This window comes from Myotis lucifugus, unplaced genomic scaffold, assembly GCF_000147115.1.
Source record: "Myotis lucifugus unplaced genomic scaffold, Myoluc2.0 scaffold_7, whole genome shotgun sequence".
NCBI classification, from domain to species: domain Eukaryota; kingdom Metazoa; phylum Chordata; class Mammalia; order Chiroptera; family Vespertilionidae; genus Myotis; species Myotis lucifugus.
The window spans coordinates 13,878,844-13,902,848 of record NW_005871055.1 but is presented as its reverse complement, the minus strand read 5'-3'; the positions used below and the strand labels follow the sequence as shown (position 1 = coordinate 13,902,848).

The following is a 24,005-nucleotide window of genomic DNA, read 5'->3' as shown; positions in this document are numbered from 1 at the left end:
CCCGAGAAAGGTTGTTTCCCCAGGTAGGGATTTTTCCCTGGAGTTAGGGATTAACAGGACTAAGGAAGGGAATAAATCAGTAAAACCCCTTAACTAAGTGCCAGGCGGGTAGTTAATCACCTTAACTACAAACAATTATGCTTAAGCTACATAATCTCTACTTAGGATAATCTCCTTCAGTTACTTCCTTGTAGCTTAACAGAACAGTAGAGTAGTGACCTTGGCATGGAGATAACAAACGCCCTAACCTTTGGAATAGAATGGATAGGATTAAAATCAAATGGTATAAATACAGATGTAACAGGAGAATAAAAAGAGAACCTCGCTATACTGATCAACTGAACGCTGCCTCCGTGTCATTCCTTCTTCGCCAACTCCGTCCACACTTTTGGGAACCCCTGGACCTGCTGGGGCAGGACCCCAACAGTGCACAAATCCGTGCACTGGGACACTAGTATGATTATATTAACAGTATTTCATAACCGGTTTTTCAAGTTGTTATGACTTTCACATTTTTCAATTATGTTATTTCTTGAGTTAACAGAGTGATTTACAATATCAATTCCCTATTCCTTGACATTAAAGTAGCTTTCAGTATTTTAAATAGACTACAAATAGCGCTTTAGTGATCAAAGCCTTCTTCTTTCTTTTTTTAAAAAAAAGTACTTCTTGATTTGAGAGAGAAAGAAGAGGGAGAGAGATTGATTAGTTGTTCCACTTATTTATGCATTCATTGGTTGCCCTGACTGGAGATAGAACCTGCAACCTTGGTTATCGGGATGATGCTCTAACCAACTGAGCTATCCAGCCAGGTCCCCAAATCTTCCCCTTTCATTAAATTTTCTTTTTAATGACGTTCTTAGGATAATTCCCCAGACTGGTATTAGGGATAGAAAAGTATGTACATATTTTATTAGTTTCCTAGGGCTGCTGTTACCAAATACCATGAATTAGGTATCTTAAAATAATAGAAATTTATTGTCTCACATTTATGGAGTCCAGAAGTCAGAAATGAAGTTGTGGGAAGGGCTGGATCCTTCTGGAGACTCAGGGAGAATCTGCTTCATGTCTCTGTCCCAGCTTCTGGTGGTTGCTGGTAATCCTTGATGTTCCTTGGTTGGTAGACACATCACCCAATTCTCTGCCTCCTTCTTCACATGGTGTTCTCTCTCTCTATATATATATATATCTGTGTCTGTGTCCAAATTTCTCTCTTTTTATGACCAGTCATCTGCTTCATGTCTCTGTCCCAGCTTCTGGTGGTTGCTGGTAATCCTTGATGTTCCTTGGTTGGTAGACACATCACCCAATTCTCTGCCTCCTTCTTCACATGGTGTTCTCTCTCTCTATATATATATATATCTGTGTCTGTGTCCAGTGTTTATGTCACCTATATTCTTTCCCTCACTGTGAAGCTGAAATTGCTTTCCCCGCTACCATTTTTTAAACCTTTGTATTATTGGAATTTTCAAACATATGTAAAAGCAGACAGATTACTTTTATGAACTCCCACATACTCAGTGTGTTTCACTTAGTGATGGTGAATGTAAGAACAACACAGAAATAATTCTTTGTGTGGTAGGCAGTTAGACATGAGCAGAGCAAGGGCAATGGGTCAGGTGCTACAGAAGGTCACCAGGGTGAAAAGCTCTGATGTCTAGCAAAGGATAAAACTGGGAAAACAACCTCATCCCCAGGGTGACCTTTTCTTCCTTAGCATATTGCTGATCATGCGATTTAGACCCTCTGACCTTTCATAACACTGGTCATGCGGTTCGGGCCCTCCCCTGACCCATCCTCCCATGGCATGTTGCTAGGCATATGGGCTAGACACCCACTCCTCAGAAGGAAAACAAACAAGAGGGACAAAGAATAGCCCTTAAGCATTAAGCTCCCAGGACAATGAGGTTTTGACCTGCATCAAGTTCATCTAGGCCTCAGTTATATTTCAGCTCCAGGCCCAGAGAAGCAGCAAAACCAGACAATCAACACCAGTGCCTTTCCCCACTCCCTCCCACTCTTCTTCCCCCAGGCTCATTTTCCTGGCTTCTCTCTTTCTCCTAAGCTCCAAGGACCCTTCTTTTTCCTCTGTAACTTGTTTCCTGAGCTCATTTCTTCTACGGCTCACTTCTACCTCTATGACTTTCTAAATAAATTTTCTCTTGTAATTTGAGTCTTGGTTCTGAATTCTTTCCTAGCCAGAATTCCATTACCGAAGTTGCTGAATGAAGGTTTGTTCTGACTCCACTGATCTAACACCTGGTGCCATTCTCACTGCTTACTACACTTGCTTTTCTGAAAATTCTTGAAGCTGAATTTTAAAATTCTTAGCCCTTTTTATTCCTAACTTCTATATAGTTGCATGTTACAGATTGTGTACTTTTTTTCTTGTTGGTGAAACCCCCTTTTTTCCCTCTAGGTTGTGCTGTGTTACAGGTCAGCCCAGTTGTTAAAACACCTACTTACTGTGATGTGGTGAAAGAGGCCTGCAAATGTGACTTTGATAAATTTGTTATTGTAGGTAAGATTTAGATACTCTTCGGATATGACTAGATCCCTCCCTCCTGCCTCCTTTCTGTCTCTCCCTCTCCCTTCCTCTCTGAAATCAATAAAAATATATTTTTTAAAATGCTATTTTTTTAAAAAAAGAAAAGAAACATCAGTGATGAGAGAGAATCATTGGTTGGCTGCCTCCTGCACACCCCCCACTGGGGATTGAACCCACAACCCGGGCATGTGCCCTGACTGGGAATCGAACCATGGCCTCCTGGTTAATAGGTGGACAATCAATCACTGAGCCACACTGGCCAGGCCAGGTGAGTATATTTTGAAATTCTGTCTTTGGTTATTAGCTGTAGCCTCATAATAGAAACTCAAAAGACACTGAAGTATGAAGATGCTGAATAAGTGGTGCTTTCTGAAATGCAGGGAGCTATTTTTGTGTGCTTATAAAATTGACTGTGATTAAGTGAAACAGACTAAAAGACCTCTCTACTCTTTCTTCTATTTTTCCACAGAACTTGGAAAGTTCAGCAATACCACAGAAACCTGTGGATGTTCCTGTAGCTCCTCTAAGAGGTATCTCTCTTTCATGTCCTCCTTCACATAGGCCCCTGGGCCATCACTTCTGAGACACTGAATTCCAGGCCTCTGTGAACATCTCAGGCCAAGTTCAGTCAGTTGAAATGCAACAATCACCACTCAAGTTTCTACAATGTTTTTATAGTGTTTAAAAGACTTTTGTATACATTTGTATACATTCTTATGTGATCCTCATGGGTAGGCTTTTTTAAAACCCCATTTTAAAGATGTAGAAACTAAGGTTCAGACACAGTGTGCCTCGGGGCACAATGTTGCTAAATAACAGAGGTACGATTTGAACTTAGGTCTTCTAACTCTAAATCCAGTGCTCTTTTCACTATACCTCTCAGTCTTGGTACCCTCAATAAATAAAGCTACTCTGTTGAACATGGAGGAATTGTGTTGAGTAAGATAACCGTTGGTACCGTGGTTGATGCATGGTCTCTTCTATGATGCCTCCTCTGAGTTTTTGGAGAGGGAAGGATAATTGAAAATCTGAAGAAGAACCTTATACTCCTCATGAATATAACTGTTAATCTTTTGCATCTCTTACATTTCAGTGTTATTTATGAGCCAAACTTCAATTCAGCTGAGCTAATAGCCAAAGAATTGTACCAAGTGTTCCGTAAGTGCTGGATGTTGTCAGAAGTTAATTATCAGCTGGCAGTTTCCCTCAATGCATCTGGCTCCATAGTAAGTATCAAAAAAAGTTGACTTTGAATGGAAGTTTCACATTCCTAAATTCACATTTTGCCTGCTATTCATTTCAGACATGTATGTGTTTCCTTTATGGTCACTGGGTGTTGGGGGAGGAATTGAAAGGAAGGATGAATCTGAAATTTATTGAGTATTTATTATGCACCCGAAATTCATTTTAATTCTCATGTGTCCTATTAGGTAGATGCTATTATCATTTTTATATCAAGACACCCAGCAGGGCTGGTCAGTGTAGGTAAGATTTAGATACTCCTCGGATATGACTAGATCCCTCCCTCCTACCCCCTTTCTATCTCTCCCTCTCCCTTCCTCTCTGAAATCAATAAAAATATATTTTTTAAAATCTTATTGTAGGTAAGATTTAGATACTCCTCATGTATCAGCAAGAGTTATGCCTCATGCTGCCTAATTTGAAAGTCCAGGCTGGTTCTGTTGTAGGAAGCGGGAAGGCACCAGGTGTCTGACTGGTGGGGTCAGACCAAACCTGGGTTCAGCAACCTCAGTACTTGGGTTCTGGCTAGGAAAAAATTCAGAGCCAAGACCCAAACAGTTTTGGGGTGAATTACAGAAGTAGAAAAAGTAATTTCTAGAAGAAATGGGCTTAGGAAACAAGTTATAGAGGTAAAGGAAGGGCCCTTGGAGCTTGGGAGTGTGGAAGCGAACAGTAAGGTGCCTGGGGCAGGGAGGAGGGGAAAGGGAAATGAGAAGGAGGGAAAGCATGCCCTTCTCCCTCCCTGGAGGGCGAGAAAGCGCTCTCCCTGGAGTGGAGTCCCTGGAGTCCCTGGAGCTGCCAGGGTCCTCTGTCCTGAGGGTTTTGAGGGTGATTTTAGGGGAGGTCCCAGGGGAAGATCTCAATAGAATATTCAGCAGTTTTCCAGGTGTGTCCTTTCAGGGTCTGGGTTTCCACTGATTGACTGGCAAGGACCAGGGCAGGGGTCATTATTCAGTGCAGCTTGTCTTGAGGACAGTTGTGGCTGGTTTTTTGCTTATCTGGGCCTGGATCTGTAATACAACTTTAGGCATAGATGTTATCTCTAGGGAGGGAAGGTCAAGAGGTACTGGTCCAAATCTCATGACCAGATATATGCTAGGGAAGGAAAGGTCACCCTGGGGCAAGGTCCCACCCTACAATTGTCCTTTGTTAGGCACCTGGGGCTCCCCACACCCCCTCCTGTACCTGGCCCATCCTCCTTGCTCTGCTCATGTCTAACTGCTGACCACAGTTCCCTATAGAACACTCTGCCCTCTGGCAGCATGCAGCTCATGGGGAACAGAGAACTTTGTGGCAAAGGCTAAAATAGAAGTAGTCCCCCTATACTCAATAAATTTAATAAAAGGAAATACATAAATAAACTAGGGGTAGGCAAAAATCTCTCTGGAAATGCAAAGGAGGCAAAGGCCAACTGGAGCAAAATTGACACCGAGGTGTGAGGTGTTTATTGAGCAGAATGGTTTGGTGTGGTTGAATAACATGTGTTTGCTTGTCTGTGTGTGTGTTGGTGGGGTTGGGGGAGGGCAGTGGTGATCCTGGGAAATAAGGCTTGAATACTAGTGGCCCAACTATGGAGGACCTAGAATGCTGATTTGAGGAGTTTAGATTTTAAATGATAATAGGTTCAGAGGGGAGCCAAGCAGGGGAATGGTCTTGAAAGATGTTTCTGGGGAAGTCTGACAACCATAGGAGGTTCTGATTGGCAGCATCTATCAGCCTATTTACTAAAATGCTATCCATAAAAGCATTGCAGGTCACAGTGACCTACTTGCAGTAATTTGAAATCTGGAAACAAATGAAATACTAAAATAACTAAGAAACAAAGAAAAGTGACCTCAGCTGGGTGGTGTTTGAAACAATTTTTCTCCAGATGGCTTCAGATACATGAAGGGCTCTTGCCACGTCCTTTAGTTCGGTTGAAAGCAGTTTTAATTTATCATGGTAAATTTTAATGTTGGAAATACAGTTGAGTGCTCTTTTAATTTCAGTTCCTAAAATAGGCTTGTTTAAGTTCCTAAATTCTCTCTTGTTATGCAGGTTGTAAATGAAGAGCGTGTCCGAAAAGACTTTGAATCCAGTGTGGATTTAGGAGAGGAAATTAAATTTAACTCAAGAATCAGAGAAACAGAAGACTGGGCACCCCCTAGATTTCAAGTCATAGTTAATGTTCATCCACCACATAAGTAAGTTGGGGTTGCTGTTTGGGCTTCCAGTCCAGTTAAAACAAGTTAGTTCTGTTACCCACGTTGGGTTTCTTGGGTTCCCCAATATAGAAATTGAGAAGAAACCCCTGAGAAATTATCAGACGTGTCAACGTAAGAAACAATCAAACCTATAGAAAATTTTGAGTTTATTTGAGCCAAACTGTCGACAATTGCCAGAATGCAAATATCAATGGATTGAGATAATACTCCAGAGAATGGCAGTTTTGCACCTTATTTTATACATTACAATCAAAAGAGAAGAAGCAAGTGGGTTACATGAAATCCATTGGTGATAGATTAGGGAGGTGGGATGTTGGGGTCCAGCCCCAGCAGGTCCAGGGGTTCCCAAAAGTGTGGATGGAGTCGGCGAAGAAGGAATGACACGGAGGCAGCGTTCAGTTGATCAGCATAGCGAGGTTCTCTTTTTATTCTCCTGTTACATCTGTATTTATACCATTTGATTTTAATCCTATCCATTCTATTCCAAAGGTTAGGGCGTTTGTTATCTCCATGCCAAGGTCACTACTCTACTGTTCTGTTAAGCTACAAGGAAGGAGATTATCCTAGCTTAAGCATAATTGTTTGTAGTTAAGGTGATTAACTACCCGCCTGGCACCTGGCACTTAGTTAAGGGGTTTTATTCCCTTCCTTAGTCCTGTTACTCCCTAACTCCAGGGAAAAATCCCCACCTGGGGAAACAACCTTTCTCAGAGAGGTGACCTTGGTTAAAACACATAGCGCTAAGAAGGGGAGCAAACATATTAAGAACAGTATGCCATATACCCCAGGTGCCTTGAAACATATGCTGTGCAGATGTTTCTTCCCTGCAGTGACTGTGTCAAGCAGCAAGGATGGACCAGCTTCCGGCAAATTCCCCCTTTTTTATTTTTTAAATGATAGCACGTGTAAATCAGCAGCCACCTTTCGGATTGGGTTGTTTAAGACTCGAAAGACCTGTTTGTGACTTTGCCAACAGGTCAGTCTGAGGCTTAACCCTATATCGGCTCCCCACAGTGGGAGAAAGCAAAGCAGGGGTAACCGCTGGTATTAAATAAAAAGTAAAATGATAGACTCATACATCTTTTACACAGGTGGGTATAGGATAGTTAACAGTTAACAATTAACATGGTAATAATAACAATGAGAGGATTTATGGTCTCTGCCCTGGTGTATTGGTTGTGGCTGAGGGGTCTGGAAGAACAGGGGGAGTTACCCTGACATTCCAAAGGTCTGTTATCATAGATGCAAAATACAATAGACAGCTTTAGTTAAGGTAAAGATTGACTTTTGTCAGGAAAGAGTCTAGCTTAGGACATGACTGTCTGCCATAAATTGCTTTTAAAAAGTTTTAATTTCAGACCATCCTTTGGGGTTACTTTAAGTCTCTGAGTTTGCAAGGCTGCCATGCAGACCTTCCCTGAGCTTGTCAGGTTAGCATGTGGCCCCTTTTCATCCACAGGCAGATTTCATTAAGCTTATGTTGGAGCACAAAGGAGGCAGCACAGAGTAAAGGAAGGTCATCTGAACTGGCTCTGAGGGCTGGCTCTGCTTGGCTCCTTTTATGAGCTGAGGACAAAGCAGGCTTGTGCAAAAAGGCAGTTCTTCTTGAAAAAAGCAGGCTTGCGAAATTTCTATTTCAGGGTGGAGTGAATTCACTTTCCAGCTGAGTTGTCTGGTAACTATGTTCCCACCTGTGCTATGAGGGTAAGATGGCAGACTGCTCATTACCACCACCTTAGGAAGGTCATATAGCATTCAAACCTTGATCAACTGAGTGTTGTCAGTAGTTACAACACCTGCAAGAAGCAGGCAGTTATAAGAAAATAAAATCAGCTACCTCTGCATTTTTAAGTAGGGAGTGGAGGGGTGGTGACATTCTTGCAGTCAGCTTATTTGGTGTTCCAATGGCCTTTTGTCTTCCTAGCCACCTGGTATTTTTTCTGTTCCTGGGCCCAAGTCCCTAAACGGTCTCAGTTCCTACCTGACTCTGAAAGTAGGAAAAGGAAAAAAGTAATACACTGAGGGACAAAGAAAAATTTTTTTTAGGAAAAGGTAGGTTGGGCATATTTTTCTGAGTTAGCTTTCTGGCACCCTGCTTTTGAGGGACTCTGTAAGTTTTGACAAGTTGAGATTTTCACTGTGTGTTCTTAATTACGGCCATTACATAGCAACTGAAATAGGCTAAAAGGACTATTTTTAGTGGCTAATATTGAACCTAAAAAATCATAACAGTAATTTAAAAAGATTGGATCCTTCTATTTTTCAGTGCAATATGAAATAAAAATCAATGACTTTTTTTTTATAAAAATTTAATCTCGAGGAGAGCTCCTGTAGTTAAGGAAAGGCACATGGGTAGGGTTCTGCATATTTTTGCCATGACCAATTTTGCTGACCCTAAACTATAATAAAATTTTATAACTTATTTTGTATTTCCAAATCACATGTGAAGTCATGGCACCAACAGTTCAATAGAAAACACTTCACTAGATGGTTTCTCACCAGAAATGTATAGTTTTGTCTTACATTATCCTTATTTGTCTAAATTTCTTTGGATCTATTTGTGGACTTCCCAGATACAATCACCTCTTATGTCTGGTCTACCTGAACTTTCTCCCTGCATTGCCTATCTCTAGTTCTCTCTGGAGAGAGGATCCTATGCATGCGCAGTGTGAAGTCTCTAAAGATTTTGGTGGAAGTGTTATTCGTGATACTAACTTCTGCTTTAGTGACCCAGGGATTTCAACTAGAAAACTCTATTGAGTAATTCTATTTCTTCACAAATGGAAAATGACAAAATTAAGGCCCCAAGACAAGAAAAGTATCATCAGTTTATTTTCCAATAAGTAAAAACTGCTCCATTGGCCTTTTCTGAAATGTAACTGTTACTGTTTTCTATACCTAGGAGGGATCTCGTGGTAGCAGCCCAGAATTTTTTCTGTGCTGGCTGTGGAACTCCAATAGAACCTAGTAAGTATGGAAATTGACTGACTGCTTATTATATGATGACAGGGCAGAGAATAACAAAATTGGGCACTGCATTGATTGTGTGAGAGAAGTTAGTATGAGAACTTCATAACATTGCCCTCTCTTTCATAAAGAGGCCATTGTGACCTACAGGGTTATGTGACTGGCTTCTCAGACTCATCTCCTAGTTCCCTTTCCCTCGGGGACTCAGCTCCAGCCACAAGGCCTCCCTGTTCGTCCTTGAAGGTGGCAGGCTCACTCCTGTCTTAGAATGCCAGACATACCCAAAGCTGGTTTCCTTACTTCCTTCACATCTTCACTCAAAAGCCATGAAGTTTTCCCTGGCTGCCCCATTGGAAATGTTCACCTTGCCACAAACATACATGTGTATGCATTATGCATTCCTTCTTATTCTAGCACTTATCTGCCTAAAATATTTTTTTAGATTTTACTGGTTTTTCTTATTATTGACTTTCTTCCTCACTAGATTCTAGGTTCCATTAGGTCAGATGTGTTGTCTCTTTTATTCATTGCTTTAGCCCCTGCTCCTACAAGGTGCCTGGCACACAGCTCAAAAGATAAGTTTGTTGAATGATTGAACAGTTTACCAAGGAGCTAGCCAAACTCCTCTGAGAGGGTTTGAGGGGATCATCCCTGGGCCAGCTGAGGCCTAGAAAATCAGGGTTCCCCCAGTCAGAAATTCAAGTTGCCCACTTGAGACTAGGAATCACTTGTTCTGCTGTGAGAGTGTCCATGGTGTGACCCCCACAAAGACTGGGAAGAGGAGCTTTATGGGAAAGGGTTCCCTTGACTTTTGATAGGCAGTCTTGGAAGGAAAGAGACTTTGAGGGCCTCCCCCTCAAGAAATAAAAATAGAACACAGAAATCTATCTGGACATCCTTCTACAATGTTGAATGACCATTCCTGCCATGCATCACAGTTGTAACTAATTTTATTTAAATAACTCATCTTCCCAGTCTAGTAGGAACCGTGTATATTTGACTAACCACTGTATTCTGGTGCCTCAGTAAATATTGAATGCATGAGTCAGAAATTATGAACACATGACTATGATTCCACCAACTTTTCAAGTACTTCCCTAAATTTATTCAAATATGAAGATGTTTGCCCACACTGTTGATACAGTAGTGGTCCTTCCCTTATAGTCATCAGCCAAGTAAATAACAAGAACAATGCATGCAACAAAAGAGAAAGCCAAGAATGCTATGGGATTTACAGCAAGGGAAATTAATCTGGGCTTGGGGGTGGGTAGAATGAGAATTTTTGTAAGGAAGTGATTATCCCCAGAAGAGTGTGTTGGGGGAGGGGTGCGGAGACTTACCGTGTGCAAAGGGCTCGAGGCTATTGCAAAGAAATTCTGTGTTACTAGATACTATGAATAAGAGGAGAAAACATGCTACAGAGATAGGCAGTGCACAGACCCTAGAGGCATTACCAACCCAACCGTGTAAACAATTTTGCACTTTTCCTGTGAAATTTCTGTAGTTCTTATGCTACCAGAGAGCCCTCTGAGTGGGCTCTCCCCTCCTCAGCTCTTGAGAAAGAATTCAGATGAGTGACAGACAGCAGTGTTGAAGCAAAGCAAGCAAATTTATTTAGGAAGAAAAGTAAGTAAATTTTCTAAGGAAGCAAAGCATGTGAATTTATTAAGAATATAGTTGGCATAAAGATAAGTGGGCAACTCAGCTAGTCTGAGCATCCTGCCTGGTGGGGAATCAAAGGGTTTTATACCCTTCACCCTATAGGTTTCAAAGTTACCCTGCCAAATATTTTGGGAAGCAGATTAAGTTTTAAAGTCTCCTTCTATATTGTGGCTTATCTCAGAATGTTTATACATACATCTGGTCATCTTGTTTAGCAAGACCTAAGACAGCTGACTTCTTTGTTTAGTGGGTGAGATAAACTCCCCTTTTTCTCCCCTTCCCCCCTCCTGCTCTAGCACCCATCTTTCCTGCCTAATATCTCCCAAGTGATACCATCCCAAAGTTTTTGGGATTTTGTTGTTTGTCCCCCAGACTTTATCTGTCCTTGTGTTTATCTGGTACAATGACATTATTTTGGTCTTTGTTCTCTATTTTCCCAAGCAAGGGTGATTTAAGCTATGTATTCTCTGGTTAGGGAGGAGCTGTCTAAACCATTTGCTCTCAAGTGTCCTTGGTTGGGGAAGATAAGGTCATGTGATTCACAGTCTGGCTGCAAGCTGCCAAAACTATTTGGCCTTGTTTAATTTTCTTGTCTCAATTTTCCCATTCCACTTTCCCAGAAATTTTCCCTAGCTTCTTACTATCCTGCCACACTTAAAACAATTTTTTTTAAGTTTTTATTTTGAGATAATTTTAGATTCACAGAATAGTTACAAAAATAGTACAGATATCCCATATACCCTTTACCTAGCTTCCCCTAATACTAACATAATAATCACAGTATAATTATTAAATGTGAGGAATAAGTATTCTTACAATCCTGTTAAATAACTACACAGACTTTATTCAGATTTAATTATTGTTCTTTATTTGTTCTAGGGTCCAATCAAGAATTATACATTTGAATTTAGTTGTCATGTCTCCTTAGTCTCCTCTAATCTTATATCCACAGAGACATTTAAAAATTGAGCAACAGACATGACATTTTGCCCTTTAATACTTAAGCATCTATATATATAAAAGCCTAAGCGACTGTTACAACTGGTTGACTGAACAACCAGTTGACTGGTCCCTATGACGTGCACTGATCACCAGGGGGCAGATGCTCAATGCAGGAGCTTCCCCCTGGTGGTCAGTGCACTCCCACAGCCAACCTCCCGCAGTCCCTCCCCCTGTCTAGTTGGCCCCAATCGGCCCTGATCGCCGGCCAGGCCAAAGGACCCCACCCGTGCATGAATTCGTGCACCAGGCCTCTAGTATTTTAATAATAAGAATTATGAGTAGTTATCACACCAAAGAAAATAACAATTGTTGATATTGTCTAATACTAGTCCATATTGTTGTCCTTAAGATAGCAATTTATAACTAATTTTTCTATCCAGGTCTTAACCAAGTTTCATCCATTACATTTAGCTAGTATTTCTCTTTAGTCAATTTTCTTCTAGAATTGCAGTTTCCAGAATAGTAGCCACTAGCCCAGCCGTGGGCAAACTACGGCCCCGCGGGCCGGATCCGGCCCGTTTGAAATGAATAAAACTAAAAAAAAAAAAAAGACCGTACCCTTTTATGTAATGATGTTTACTTTGAATTTATATTAGTTCACACAAACACTCCATCCATGCTTTTGTTCCGGGCCTCCGGTCCAGTTTAAGAACCCATTGTGGCCCTCGAGTCAAAAAGTTTGCCCACCCCTGCACTAGCCCCTGTGGCTACTTAAAATTAAATTAAAATTAATTTAAATTGGGAGAGTGACGTCAGAGGAATGGCAGCGTAAGGGCACATCTATCCTCTTGGATATGAGATTAGAGGAGACTAAGGAGACATGACAACTAAATTCAACAAAATAATCACCTATCATTCAACAAAGAAGTCCCTGCTCAACACAGATGCACGCCTGAGAGACCTGCACACTGAAACAACTAAGGTGGGCTCCTTGGAATAAGTGGGGAGACGAGAGAAAGGAGGGAAGCCGAACATGGCTACAGTGTGTCTACAGCGCAGCTGGGAACTGGCCTCAGCAGTCATGGGGATTTTCCTCAGCTGGTCGGACCAACAGAGAGCTAACCCAGCAAGTGGCTGGCTGTTGGAATAGCCACTAGAGTGGCGGCACTGTGTGGTTGCACACAAACAGTGAGAGAGTGTCTGAACCGTGGGGGCATGTTGTGAATTAGATCTGAGTTCCATGCGTGAGCTGTGAGCTGCGAGTCAGCAGACAGCCTCCCTACAGAGTCGCTCCCCGCTCCCCACCGCCTGGGCCTGGCTGCTGGCTTTCAGGCAAAGAAAGTAGATGGCAGAGCCCTGCCACTGATTGGACTCCCATTGCTCTTGGATTGTTTCCAGGAGTGTATTGTCTGTAGGCCAAGAGCTGTTGCAGTAGAAACACAGTTTCCCTCTGTGACTGAGCCCCAGGAGGGGTGCTTGGGCTAGATCAGTGGTCGGCAAACCGCAGCTCGCGAGCCACATGCGGCTCTTTGGCTCCTTGAGTGTGGCTCTTCCACAAAATACCACGTGCGGGTTTGCACTTACAGTGCGATTGAAACTTCGTGGCCCATGCGCAGAAGTTGGTTTTTGGCCTGGGCGAGTCTATTTTGAAGTAGTGGCAATAGAAGAAGTGGGGGTTGTCAGTCGCTTGGGCTACAGGAGACGCAGCTTGGGGGAGGTGCGCGTGCACGATTCATGCACGAGTTGGGGATGGGAGAGTTGGAAGGGGTCGACCTCAGCGAACGTACCTCAATCAGATTGAGGATGTTTTTAGCAAAGGCCAGCTTAGGAGTACCCTAATTAAGTTAATAACAACATACCTACCTATATAGTTTAAGTTTAAAAAATTTGGCTCTCAAAAGAAATTTCAATCGTGCTGTCGATATTTGGCTCTGTTGACTAAGGAGTTTGCCGACCACTGGGCTAGACCCTTGAAGGTCAGGGACTGCCATTACCATGAGGGAAAAACAAACCTCACTCCCAAGCAGCAGAGGCAGTACAACCTTAGGGAAGCCACAGCGGCTCAAAACTGTGAGGCCACAGAGGGGTAGGGGTGGGGGGGTGGGGGTGGGGGGGAGAGAAATCTTGCAATTCAGTGCCATCTACTGGAACAGAGATAAATGGGAAAACAAAGGAGAACAACCAATGCCATGAACAACCACAACAATGATGATCAGAAAAAAAGAAAGAAAAAGAAAAATCCCCAGAAAACAGGCTGTAACACACAGAATTATACAAGTTGAATGACAGATTTCAAGATTGCAGTTCTGAAAATACCCAATGAGATATGAGAAAATACTGACAGGCAATTCAGCTCACTCAGAAAACAAATCAATGAACAAAATGAGTATTCCTCCAAAGAAATTGAATTGTTAAAAAAGAATATAGCAGAAATTCTGGAAATGAAGCAGGCAAAGAAATTAAGAGTGAACTGATGAGCATAGAAAACAGAACCAACCAGTTAGAGGAAAGAACTAGTGATATTGAAGATAGGAATCAAGAAATGATGCAGAGGAAAGAAGAGAACAAAGAAATACGAAATAGCCCTACGAGACCTCTCCGATTCCATAAAAAACAACAACAACAAAAACAAAACAAAACAAAATCAGAATCATGGGCATAGCGGAGAAGGAAGAGAGAGAGTATGGAATGGAGAGTCTATTAAAACAAATAATGGATAAGTACTTTCCAAACCTATGGAAAGAACTAGATCCTCAAATCCAAGAAGCAAACAAAACACCTAGTTACCTCAATCCAAAGAGGCCCTCTCCAAGGCACTTGGTAATGAAGCTGTCAAAAATTAGTGACAAAGAAAAAAATCCTCAAAGCATTCAGTGAAAAGAAGGAAGTGACCTGCAAAGGAAAACCCATCAGAATTTCACCCAACTTCTCAGCAGAAACTCTATAAGCAAGAAGAGAGTGGAACCAAATATTCAAATGCCTGAAAGAGAGAAATTACCAGCCACACATATTATTTCCAGCAAAATTATCCTTTAAATATGAAGGAGAAATAAGAACATTCCCAGACATACAGAAACTGAGGGATTTTATCACTAGAAAAACCTCCATTGCAGGAAATATTCAAGGGAGTTATTCTACATGAAACAAAGAACATAAGGTCATGACACTACCAGTAGGATTGTCAAAAACTCACAGCATAAACAGGGATAATTTGTGACAATAAAAACATACAAGGGGAAGAGGGACAGGTATGGACAGGCAAAGGAAGATGAAGATCAGATGTACTCAAAAGGGAAAAAATTATGGTATATATGCAACTTCACTTTTTATAAAACTAATGGCAACCACAGACACAAATTCCCCAAATAAGACATATAGCTTAAAAAAAGAGGAAACAGAGGAAAGATGTATGGAATACCACAAAACAAAAACAACAGATAGAAGCATAAAGGAAAAGAACCAATGGAGGCACAGAGTTACCAGAAAAAATTAATTTAAATTTAAAATCCAGTTCTTCAGTGATGTTAGCTACATTTTAAGTGCTCAATAGCCACATGTGGCTAGCAGCTACTGTATTGGACAGCACAGATATAGAATATTTCCATCCTCACAGAAAGTTCTATTGGATAACACTGTTTTAGATTTTTGCCTCTTCCCCCCCGCCTATAATTTTGACTTTTCCTAAGATGACAACAATTGTGGTTTAGAGCAGGGTTTCTTAGCCTTAGTACTATTGACTTTGTTGGGGGTTGCTGTCTGATGCACTGTAGGATATTTAGCAGCATCACTAGAAGCCACTAGCAGCTATGCATTGTAACAACCATAAAGTCTCTAGACATTTCCAAATGTCCCTTGGGGTAAAAAGTCACTCCTGGTCAAGCACCAGATTTTAGGGCTTTGTTTTGTTCTGTTTTAATTAAAGGATTGAAGAAACCAGAAGAAATGGACATAATTTATTCTGTATTGATAATATAATGCTTAGTATATATTCCATGAAATTTGATGAATGAGTGATTGGTTATTGAAATATAAGTATTTTAGGTGTTAGGGAAAGATGAATTATATCCAGAATTTATAGGCACTTTGTTTTTTTCTTCCCATCTTGCTAAGTTTGATTAGAAATGTAGAGTACAAGAGCCAGGGTATACCTCCTTTTTTGCCCATCCTATATAATAAAAGGCTAATATGCAAATCAACTGAATGGTGGAATGACCGGTCGTTATGATGCTCACTGACCACCAGGGGGCAGATGCTCAATGCAGGAGCTGCCTCCTGGTGGTCAGTGCACTCCAGAAGCCGGGCTCACAGCTGGTGAGCGCAGCGGCGGTGGTGGTGGGAGCCTCTCCCGCCTCTGTGCCAGCGCTAAGGACCCCTCAGGGGATGTCCACCTAAGCCGGCATAGGGACATACCCCAAGGGGTCCTGGACTGCGAGAGGGCACAGGCCGGGCTGAGGGGATTCCCCCTCCATCTCCCTGCCCCCATGCATGAATGTGGTCCACCAGGCCTCTAGTTTAGTATAAAATGTATTGGAAACCTGTCATAAGTAAAATAATACTCATTATCTGCTACACCAGAGATTTTAATCAGGGTGGGGAGATAAGATGCAATACAATAGACTTTTCAAAGTTTCAAGTTTGAGAACTCAGACGTAATTATTAGGTACTTAATAAGTTTTTAACAAATAATTTGCCAACCATAGAGAGATGTCACATAATTAATTAAGAGTTTAATAATAGTGTATGGCCTTGCCAGCATGGCTCAGTGGTTGAGCATCAACCTATGAACCAGGAGGTCACGATTCAATTCCAGGTCAGGGCACATGCCTAGGTTGTGGGCTCAGTCCTCGGTAGAGGGGTGTGCAGAAGGCAGCTGATCAATGATTCTCTCTCATCATTAATGTTTCTATTTCTCTCTGCCTCTCCCTTCCTCTCTGAAATCAATAAAAATACATTTTTTAAAAATAATAGTGTATGTACATATATATGTACAGTGGGGCCTTGACTTACGAGTGTCCCGACTAACAAGTTTTTCGAGATATGAGCCGTCTGAGTTGCGAGCTAAAATTCGGGTTACAAGCCAGCTTCAGATACCCCACCGCTAGTTGGCACAGCGAACGTTACAGTGAACGCCACAACATCAGCCCAGCATCACGTGTCTCACTCGTTCATTTTTTTATTTGACATAAGAGTAATTTGAGTTACGAGCTCCGTCACGGAACGAATTAAACTCGTAAGTCAAGGCCCCACTGTACTTACCATTATCCTCATTATTCACAAATTCCATTGTTTGTGAATTTGCTTGCTCCCTAAAATTTATTTGTAACTCCAAAATCAATGCTTACCATGTTTTAGTCATTCACAGATATGCATAAAACACTGAAAAATTTGAGTTGCCTGAAATTTGTTTCCTGTTGCACACGTTCCCAGCTGAAGTTGAACAAAGCAATGCTTTGCCTTCTTCTTTTAGTGCATACAATAAACAAGTTCTTTCAACAGTCTATTTAGTACCTTTTAAAAAAATATTTTATACTTTTTGTTGGTAGTTTTGCTATTTAAAATACCCTCAAGCATAGTGCTAATGTGTTGTCTAGTTTTCCTAAGCACAAGAAGGCTGATGTGCCTTACAGAGAAAATGTATGCATTAGATATGTTTCTTTCAGGCACAAGTCACAGTGCTTTTGGCCCTGAATTGAATATGAATCAGCAAAATATATTGAATAATGTGTCTTTAAACAAAAAACACACATAAAACAAACTTATGTGTTGAGCGGTTGATGAAAATGCTTTTCCCAGAGACTCACGGGAACTTAACCCTGTATTTTCCTCAGGAGCAATGCTTCAGTATTCAATTCAGTGTTCATGGCAACTTTCCAGAACATTAACTATTACAGATAATAAGAATCACGTATTTATTTGTTTATATTTAAAAGTCAACTCTGAGTGTGACCTGGGTCTGAGGATAATCTGTGCAAGTGCAAAGATATTCGTTTTTTTGCCCTTCCCATCCATGGAATGTGGCAGATGGGAAGTGGGATATGATGGCTAAAACCTGGCGCTTCCCCAGTCCAGACTTGGGTTGGAATCCTGCTTGCCTGCTTACTGTTTTGTGTCTCTGGCATGTGGTTAACCTCCCTATATTGTGCTTTCATTGGTGAAATAGGGGAAGTATCAGTCCTCACCTCATAGAGGTTCAAGCACAAATACAGGCATGCGTAAGACATTTAACCAGTGCATGACACAGACTAAATGTTCAATGAAGGTTTGCTTATGTGATCACTCAGACCTTGATTATTTGTAAATTCCTTCTAGGGAAACTATATTCAGAATCTACAGTGTGCTCTGTACTGTGGGAGATCTTTTGCCATCATTGTTTCATTTAATTCTCACAATATGTGCCAACTAATAGGAGTCAAATGGTGAATGATAAATATGAACCTCAGCTCATGTTAGACCCTACTGTTGAGGAAGGGGCACAGAGGAGGCTTAACTGAATCACTGTTTTCTTTCTTAAGGCTGGGTGATGGGTACCCAGGTATTTGTTACATTAGTCTCTACCTTTTTCTTGTCAGTATATTTTATTGAAGATGCTTCCAAGAGCAACACATGTTTATTTCAGCAAATTAAAAGTGCAAAAAGCAAAAATCCTTACACCTACCCTTCAGAAGTATTCGCTGTTAACTTTTTGGACTGTGCATGTATTATTTTTTAAAACAAAATCAAGATCATGTGCTACATACCTGTAACTGGATGTTCACTGCCTGTGCTCTTCCATGTATTGTATAGGCTCTCTTACATTTCACTGTGGAGTGCACCATATTTATTTAGCCAGTAGCTTCTTATGGATGTTTAGATTGCTCCCCACTTCATTATAAATATGCTGTAACGAGCACCATTCTATATCTCCACTTGTGCACGTTAGCATTTCTGTTGGATGTCAGCATTAGGATTCATGCTGCATGGTTAAGAATTAAAGTATATCATGGAAATGCCCTCAGGGGTAGCGCTCCTGTCAGCACCTGAGTGCATGCCCACTCTCTATGCCTCAGCAGCTCTGGATTCTCCAAATTTGTGACAGTCTGAGGCAAAACCAAGTATTTCAGTCTTTTAATATGCATGCCTTTGATCATTACTGAGATGATGTGCTTTTCATATTGTTACTGGTTAAATGCATTTCTCCACTCCGTGTATTGCCTGTTCTCATCCTTTGTGCATTTTTACATTTGTTTCTCACTGATTTATCCAGGAATTCTTTTGGATACTACTTTTTTAACATGTATATATAGTGCTTTATAATTTATAAAGCACTTTTCATATGTATAATCCTATCTAATAAAAGAGTAATATGCAAATTAACCCTCGCTCTGTCACAAAGATGGCGGCAGCCACGGAGCTGGAGTGAGCAGGAGGCTTGGGTTGCCCCCGGCGATGGAGGAAGCCAAGCTTCCCTCCTGCCCTGACTCTGGGCTCAAGGCTACAAAGTTTCAATTATAGAAGTTAAATAAATCCCAGATACCTGCTTCCATCCTGCAGCCCTGGCCAGCCTGAAAACGGCCCTCATCCCCTTACCCAAGCTGGCCAGGCACCCCAGGAGGAACCTCCACCCTGAAGTGGGTGTGACCAGCCTGCAAACAGCCTTCAGCCCCTCGGCAAGGCTGGCCAGGCACCCCAGCGGGACCCCCACCCTGATCCGGGACACCCTTCAGGGCAAACCAGCTGGCCCCCACCCGTGCATCAGGCCTCTATCCTATATAAAAAAGGGTAATATGCAAATTGACCCTAACAGCAGAACAACTGGGAATGACTGGTCACTATGACACACAATGACCGCCAGGGGGCAGATGCTCAATGCAGGAGCTGCCCCCTGGTGTTCAGTGTGCTCCCACAGGGGGAGCTCTGCTCAGCCTCAAGCCAGGCTGATGGCTGCCAGCACAGCGGTGGTGGCGGGAGCCTCTCCTGCCTCAGTAGCGCTAAGGATGTCCGACTGCAGTTTAGGCCTGCTCCCCGCTGGCAAGTGGACATCCCCCAAGGGCTCCCGGGCTGCCAGAGGGATGTCTGACTGCCAGCTTAGGCCCGATCCCCCGGGGAGCGGGCCTAAGCCAGCAGGTGGTCATACCTGCGAGAGGGCACATGCCGGGCTGAGGAACCCCCCCCCCCCCCCCCCCCGCTCCAGTGCACAAATTTTTGTGCACCAGGCCTCTGTACGAGAGTCCACGGCCAGCGTGGCTTGCGGGTTCAAAGACTTGGGGGAGAGCTGATGTGCAAATGATACACAAGACGGAATATTAATTTTTATAATTACTGGGGGAACCAGAGAATAACTCAACTAAAGAAGTGGAGTTCTCCCTGTTGCTCCTTTCCCAGCTGCTTTTATTAGCTAGAATACACAATTGCCTTTAGGAATGCAAACAGACATATCAATGGTAATGTTTAGCAAACAGTGAGATTGCCAGGTGTTGGGGGAGTTTGCTTTAGGCCATTGAGTTAGCAGCAGGTAATAAAATGTAGATATTCACCCTATGAATATCAAAAGGAGTCCTAGTCAGCCTTCTGCCAGACTCCTCACATTTATATCAATTACTGTTGATCTTGGTCTCAAGCACCTCTAGTATCCTATAATCCCATTTTGAGTTTCTCTCTGTGGCCTCATGTCAGCCTGAAGAAATTCCAACTTGCCCACCTCCAAAACCCCTTAGCCTTCTGCTAATGAGAGACCCAGTCTGGACTCCTGCCAGATGGCAGACCCTAAGTCTCACTGCAGTTTACACCGCCCATCTTCCAAATCCAGCAGTACGTTGGGAGGGTTCTATTTTTCTGACATATGTTTCACAAAAGGAAAGCGCATGAATGGCCATGATTTAAGGCCTCCAGTCTCTGCCACCACTTTCCCAGCTGCTGTGAGGTTGAGTATGGCGTTAGCAGCATGTAATTAGCAATCAGCAATGAGCCTTGCATGAAATTGGAGGTGGGGCCACCAAGGCAGGTTTTCAGCATCAGCTGATTGGTGCTCATCCCCTGTGTGCTCCACAGAGTTTGTGAAGCGGCTCCGGTACTGTGAATACCTGGGCAAGTATTTCTGCGACTGCTGCCACTCCTATGCGGAGTCCTGCATCCCTGCCCGGATCCTGACCATGTGGGACTTCAGGAAGTACTACGTCAGCAATTTCTCCAAATGGCTGCTGGATAGTATATGGCACCAGCCCATTTTCAATTTGCTGAACATCAGCTACAGCCGGTATGCGAAGGCCAAGGAGCTGGACAGAGTGAAGGTGAGCAGCAACCTTTTGGGGGAAGCCAGGCCAGCGGCTGAAAGGGTCCTGCTGCCGCAAATATACATTACGCCGTCACGGGGGACCCAATTCAGACAGACCCTCTGCGGGGCGGGTTTACTGTTGTCCAGTGGATGGAGTTTATGCCTCAGGGCCCCTCGCCTGCACTGGCTCTTGCAAAGGCACCATGTCAAATTTTATATTTATGCATAGTTTTGCATCTACGCATAGCTTTTAAATTTTATTACTTTTAAATAAAATTGTATATGTTTGAGTGAACAACATGACTTGTTACACATAGTAAAATGATTACTACTCAACATATCCATCTCCTCACACAGTTACCTTTATGTATTTGTGTGTTTGTGTGTGTGTGTGTGTGTGTGTGTGTGTGTGGTGAGAGCACCTGGAATCTACTGTTAACAAATTTCCAATATTCAATACAGTATTGTTAACTATAGTCATCATGCTGTACATTAGACCTCTAGACGTATTCATTCTACATAACTGCAACTCGGTGCCCCTTAACCAACAGCTCCCATCTCCTCCACCTCCTTGTCCCCGAGAACCAGCATTCTACTCTCTGCTTCTATGTACTTGGCATTTTTAGATTCCACATACAAGTGAGACCATGCCTTTTTTTTATGTCTGGCTTAATTAATGTCTTTCAGGTTCATCATGTTGTTGCAAGTGACAGGATCTCTTTCTTTTATACATAGTTGCGTATTTTTCTTAAAGAAAGCCAATGTTATGTAAACTTCAGGATCCACAAAAACTAGGTCCATCTTGAACCCTCTGCAAGTTTCAGGACTCAGTCTTGAACTCTTGCTGTATAGACTTTACTTCAAAAGCTTGTTTTATAGTGTTGTAGCATTTCAAGGTTAGAAATAACATTTAAATTTGACATACATTTCCAGTGTTATTTATTACATTATGAATATCCCATTTTGTTTCTGACTTTAGGAAATCCAGGAGCAGCTATTTCATATCAAGAAGCTATTGAAGACCTGCAGATTTGCTGAAAGGTACCACTGTTGGCTGGGGCGGTCTGGGCATGTGAGTTGGGAGGATAATAACCTGCACACATTTGCTAATCCTCTGTGTGCCTCCTGGCTTGGCCCCTCCGATACACAGGGCCTCTCCGTTTTCCTTCAGTATTGGGAGGGGGATTGGTTCCAGGAACACTAGGATATCAAGTGCTCAATACTCTTTTATAAAATGGCATAATATTTGCATATAACCTATATTTGTATATAGGCTACAGCAGGCTATGCTTATACATCATGTCATTCACATGGACTCAGCATAGTTCTTGGTGCATGGTCACTTCAAGTTTGGAACTTTCTGGTATATATTTTTTCTGAATATTTTTTTTATCTGTGTTTGGTTGAATCCTTGGATGCTAAACCCAACCCACAGATACAGAGGGCTGACTGTAATTACCTCATGTCTCTCCTTGGGAATGTAAACCTTTTTAGAGTTATTGAACCTTCTAGCTCAGTATTAGTGAATTTACTTTTTTAAGAAGAATGGGTCAGGTGAGACAACTCTAGCCAGTGGCCTTTTTATTATTTTTAAATTGTGGTAAAATAAACATAACATGAAATTTTCCATCATACGGTAACCACTTTTTAAGTATACAGTTCAGTGGGGTTAAATACATTCACATTGTTGTACAACCATCACCAACATCCATCTCCAGAACTCTTTTCATCTTGCAAAACTGAAATTCTGTGTCCATTAAACAATAACTCCCCAGTTACCCTTCCCCTCAAGTCTCTGGCAATAACCATTCTACTTTATGTACCTATGAATTTGACTACTTAAGTAACATATATAAGTGGAATCATACAGTATTTTGTGACTGGCTTATTTTACTTAGCATGATGTCCTCAAGCTTTGTCTAAGTTATAGCATGTAGCAGAATGTCCTTCCTTTTTAAGGCTAAATGTATGTATATAGCACATTTGTTTGTCCATTCATCCATCTCGGGTTGCTTTCACCTTTTGTGAATAGTGTTTCTGTGAGCATGGGTGTACTAATGGCTTTTTAAAAACACCCTGAATGCTATGTCAAACTTTTATTGGGTATAATAGTATTCTTGAGTATGATCTGGGATAAATTTAAGTATTTTCCTATTAATGATAGATTTTTAGCCAAACAGATTTTAAATATCTTAATATTACATAAAATAGATTTAAATATCTTTATAGATATTAAACCTAATAGAGTTATAATATTTAATAGATATTTAAATATATTTCTTATATCTTTTGTTATTTGAAAAACTAATTATTTAGCATAATACCCTCTAGGTCCATCCATATTGTCACAAATGGTAAGATTCCATTATTTTTATGGCCAAGTAATATTCCATTGTATATATATATATACCACATCTTCTCTATCCAGTTGTCTATTGATGGACACTTGGGTTGCTTCCATAGCTTGGCTATTGTAAATAGTGCTGCAGTGAACATAGGGATTCATATGTCTTTTCAAATTAATGGTTTGGATTTCTTCAGATAAATACCCAGAAGTGGGATTGCTGGGTCATATGGAAGTTTTTATTTTTAATTTTTTGGAAGAAACATTCATCCTGTGAAATAAAGTCAGTCAGAGAAAAAACAAAGCCATATAATTTTACTTATATGTGGAAATCTAAAATATAAAATAAACAAATAAACTAGCCTTATCAGGAGATAAATAACTATGCTATACCCCTGAAACTAATATAGTATTGAATGTCACTGTAATTGAAAAATAAATTGTTATTTTAAAGAAACCTAAGTTTTAGCGGAATCTCTGTCCACATCCATAGGTATGTCCTTAGGATAAACTTCTCAAAGTGAAATTTCAGGAAGCTATGGCCATAGAGGTGTAGGCATGAATATTTTGACAGAGATAGAGATTTTTAAGTGGAAAAACAGTATGTTAAAAGTTAAGATTATTGTAATAGGATCATAGGATTAGAGATATATCTTTTTGTTTTGTTTTAAAGCTTCTTTCAGTTTTTTTTAAATAATTAAATCTTTATTGTTCAGATTATTACAGTTGTTTCTCTTTTTCCCCCCATAGCTCCCCTCCACCCGGTTCCCACCCCCCCTCTGCCCTCACCCCCCCCCCCCCACTGTCCTCATCCATAAGTGTACGATTTTTGTCCAGTCTCTTCCT

At 41.5% G+C, this 24,005-nt stretch overlaps 1 protein-coding gene across 1 annotated transcript in view; it reads left to right on the top strand.

Moving 5' to 3' along the window:
* RUBCNL (RUN and cysteine rich domain containing beclin 1 interacting protein like) overlaps positions 1–24,005 on the top strand; it is an 80,599-nt gene that overhangs the window by 48,885 nt on the left and 7,709 nt on the right. The window contains exons 5-11 of the mRNA XM_023749181.1: positions 2,420–2,521; positions 3,018–3,078; positions 3,642–3,774; positions 5,828–5,973; positions 8,897–8,961; positions 20,593–20,831; positions 21,795–21,856. Coding sequence (XP_023604949.1) covers positions 2,420–2,521; positions 3,018–3,078; positions 3,642–3,774; positions 5,828–5,973; positions 8,897–8,961; positions 20,593–20,831; positions 21,795–21,856 — 808 coding nt within the window. The remainder of the gene's footprint in view (positions 1–2,419; positions 2,522–3,017; positions 3,079–3,641; positions 3,775–5,827; positions 5,974–8,896; positions 8,962–20,592; positions 20,832–21,794; positions 21,857–24,005) is intronic.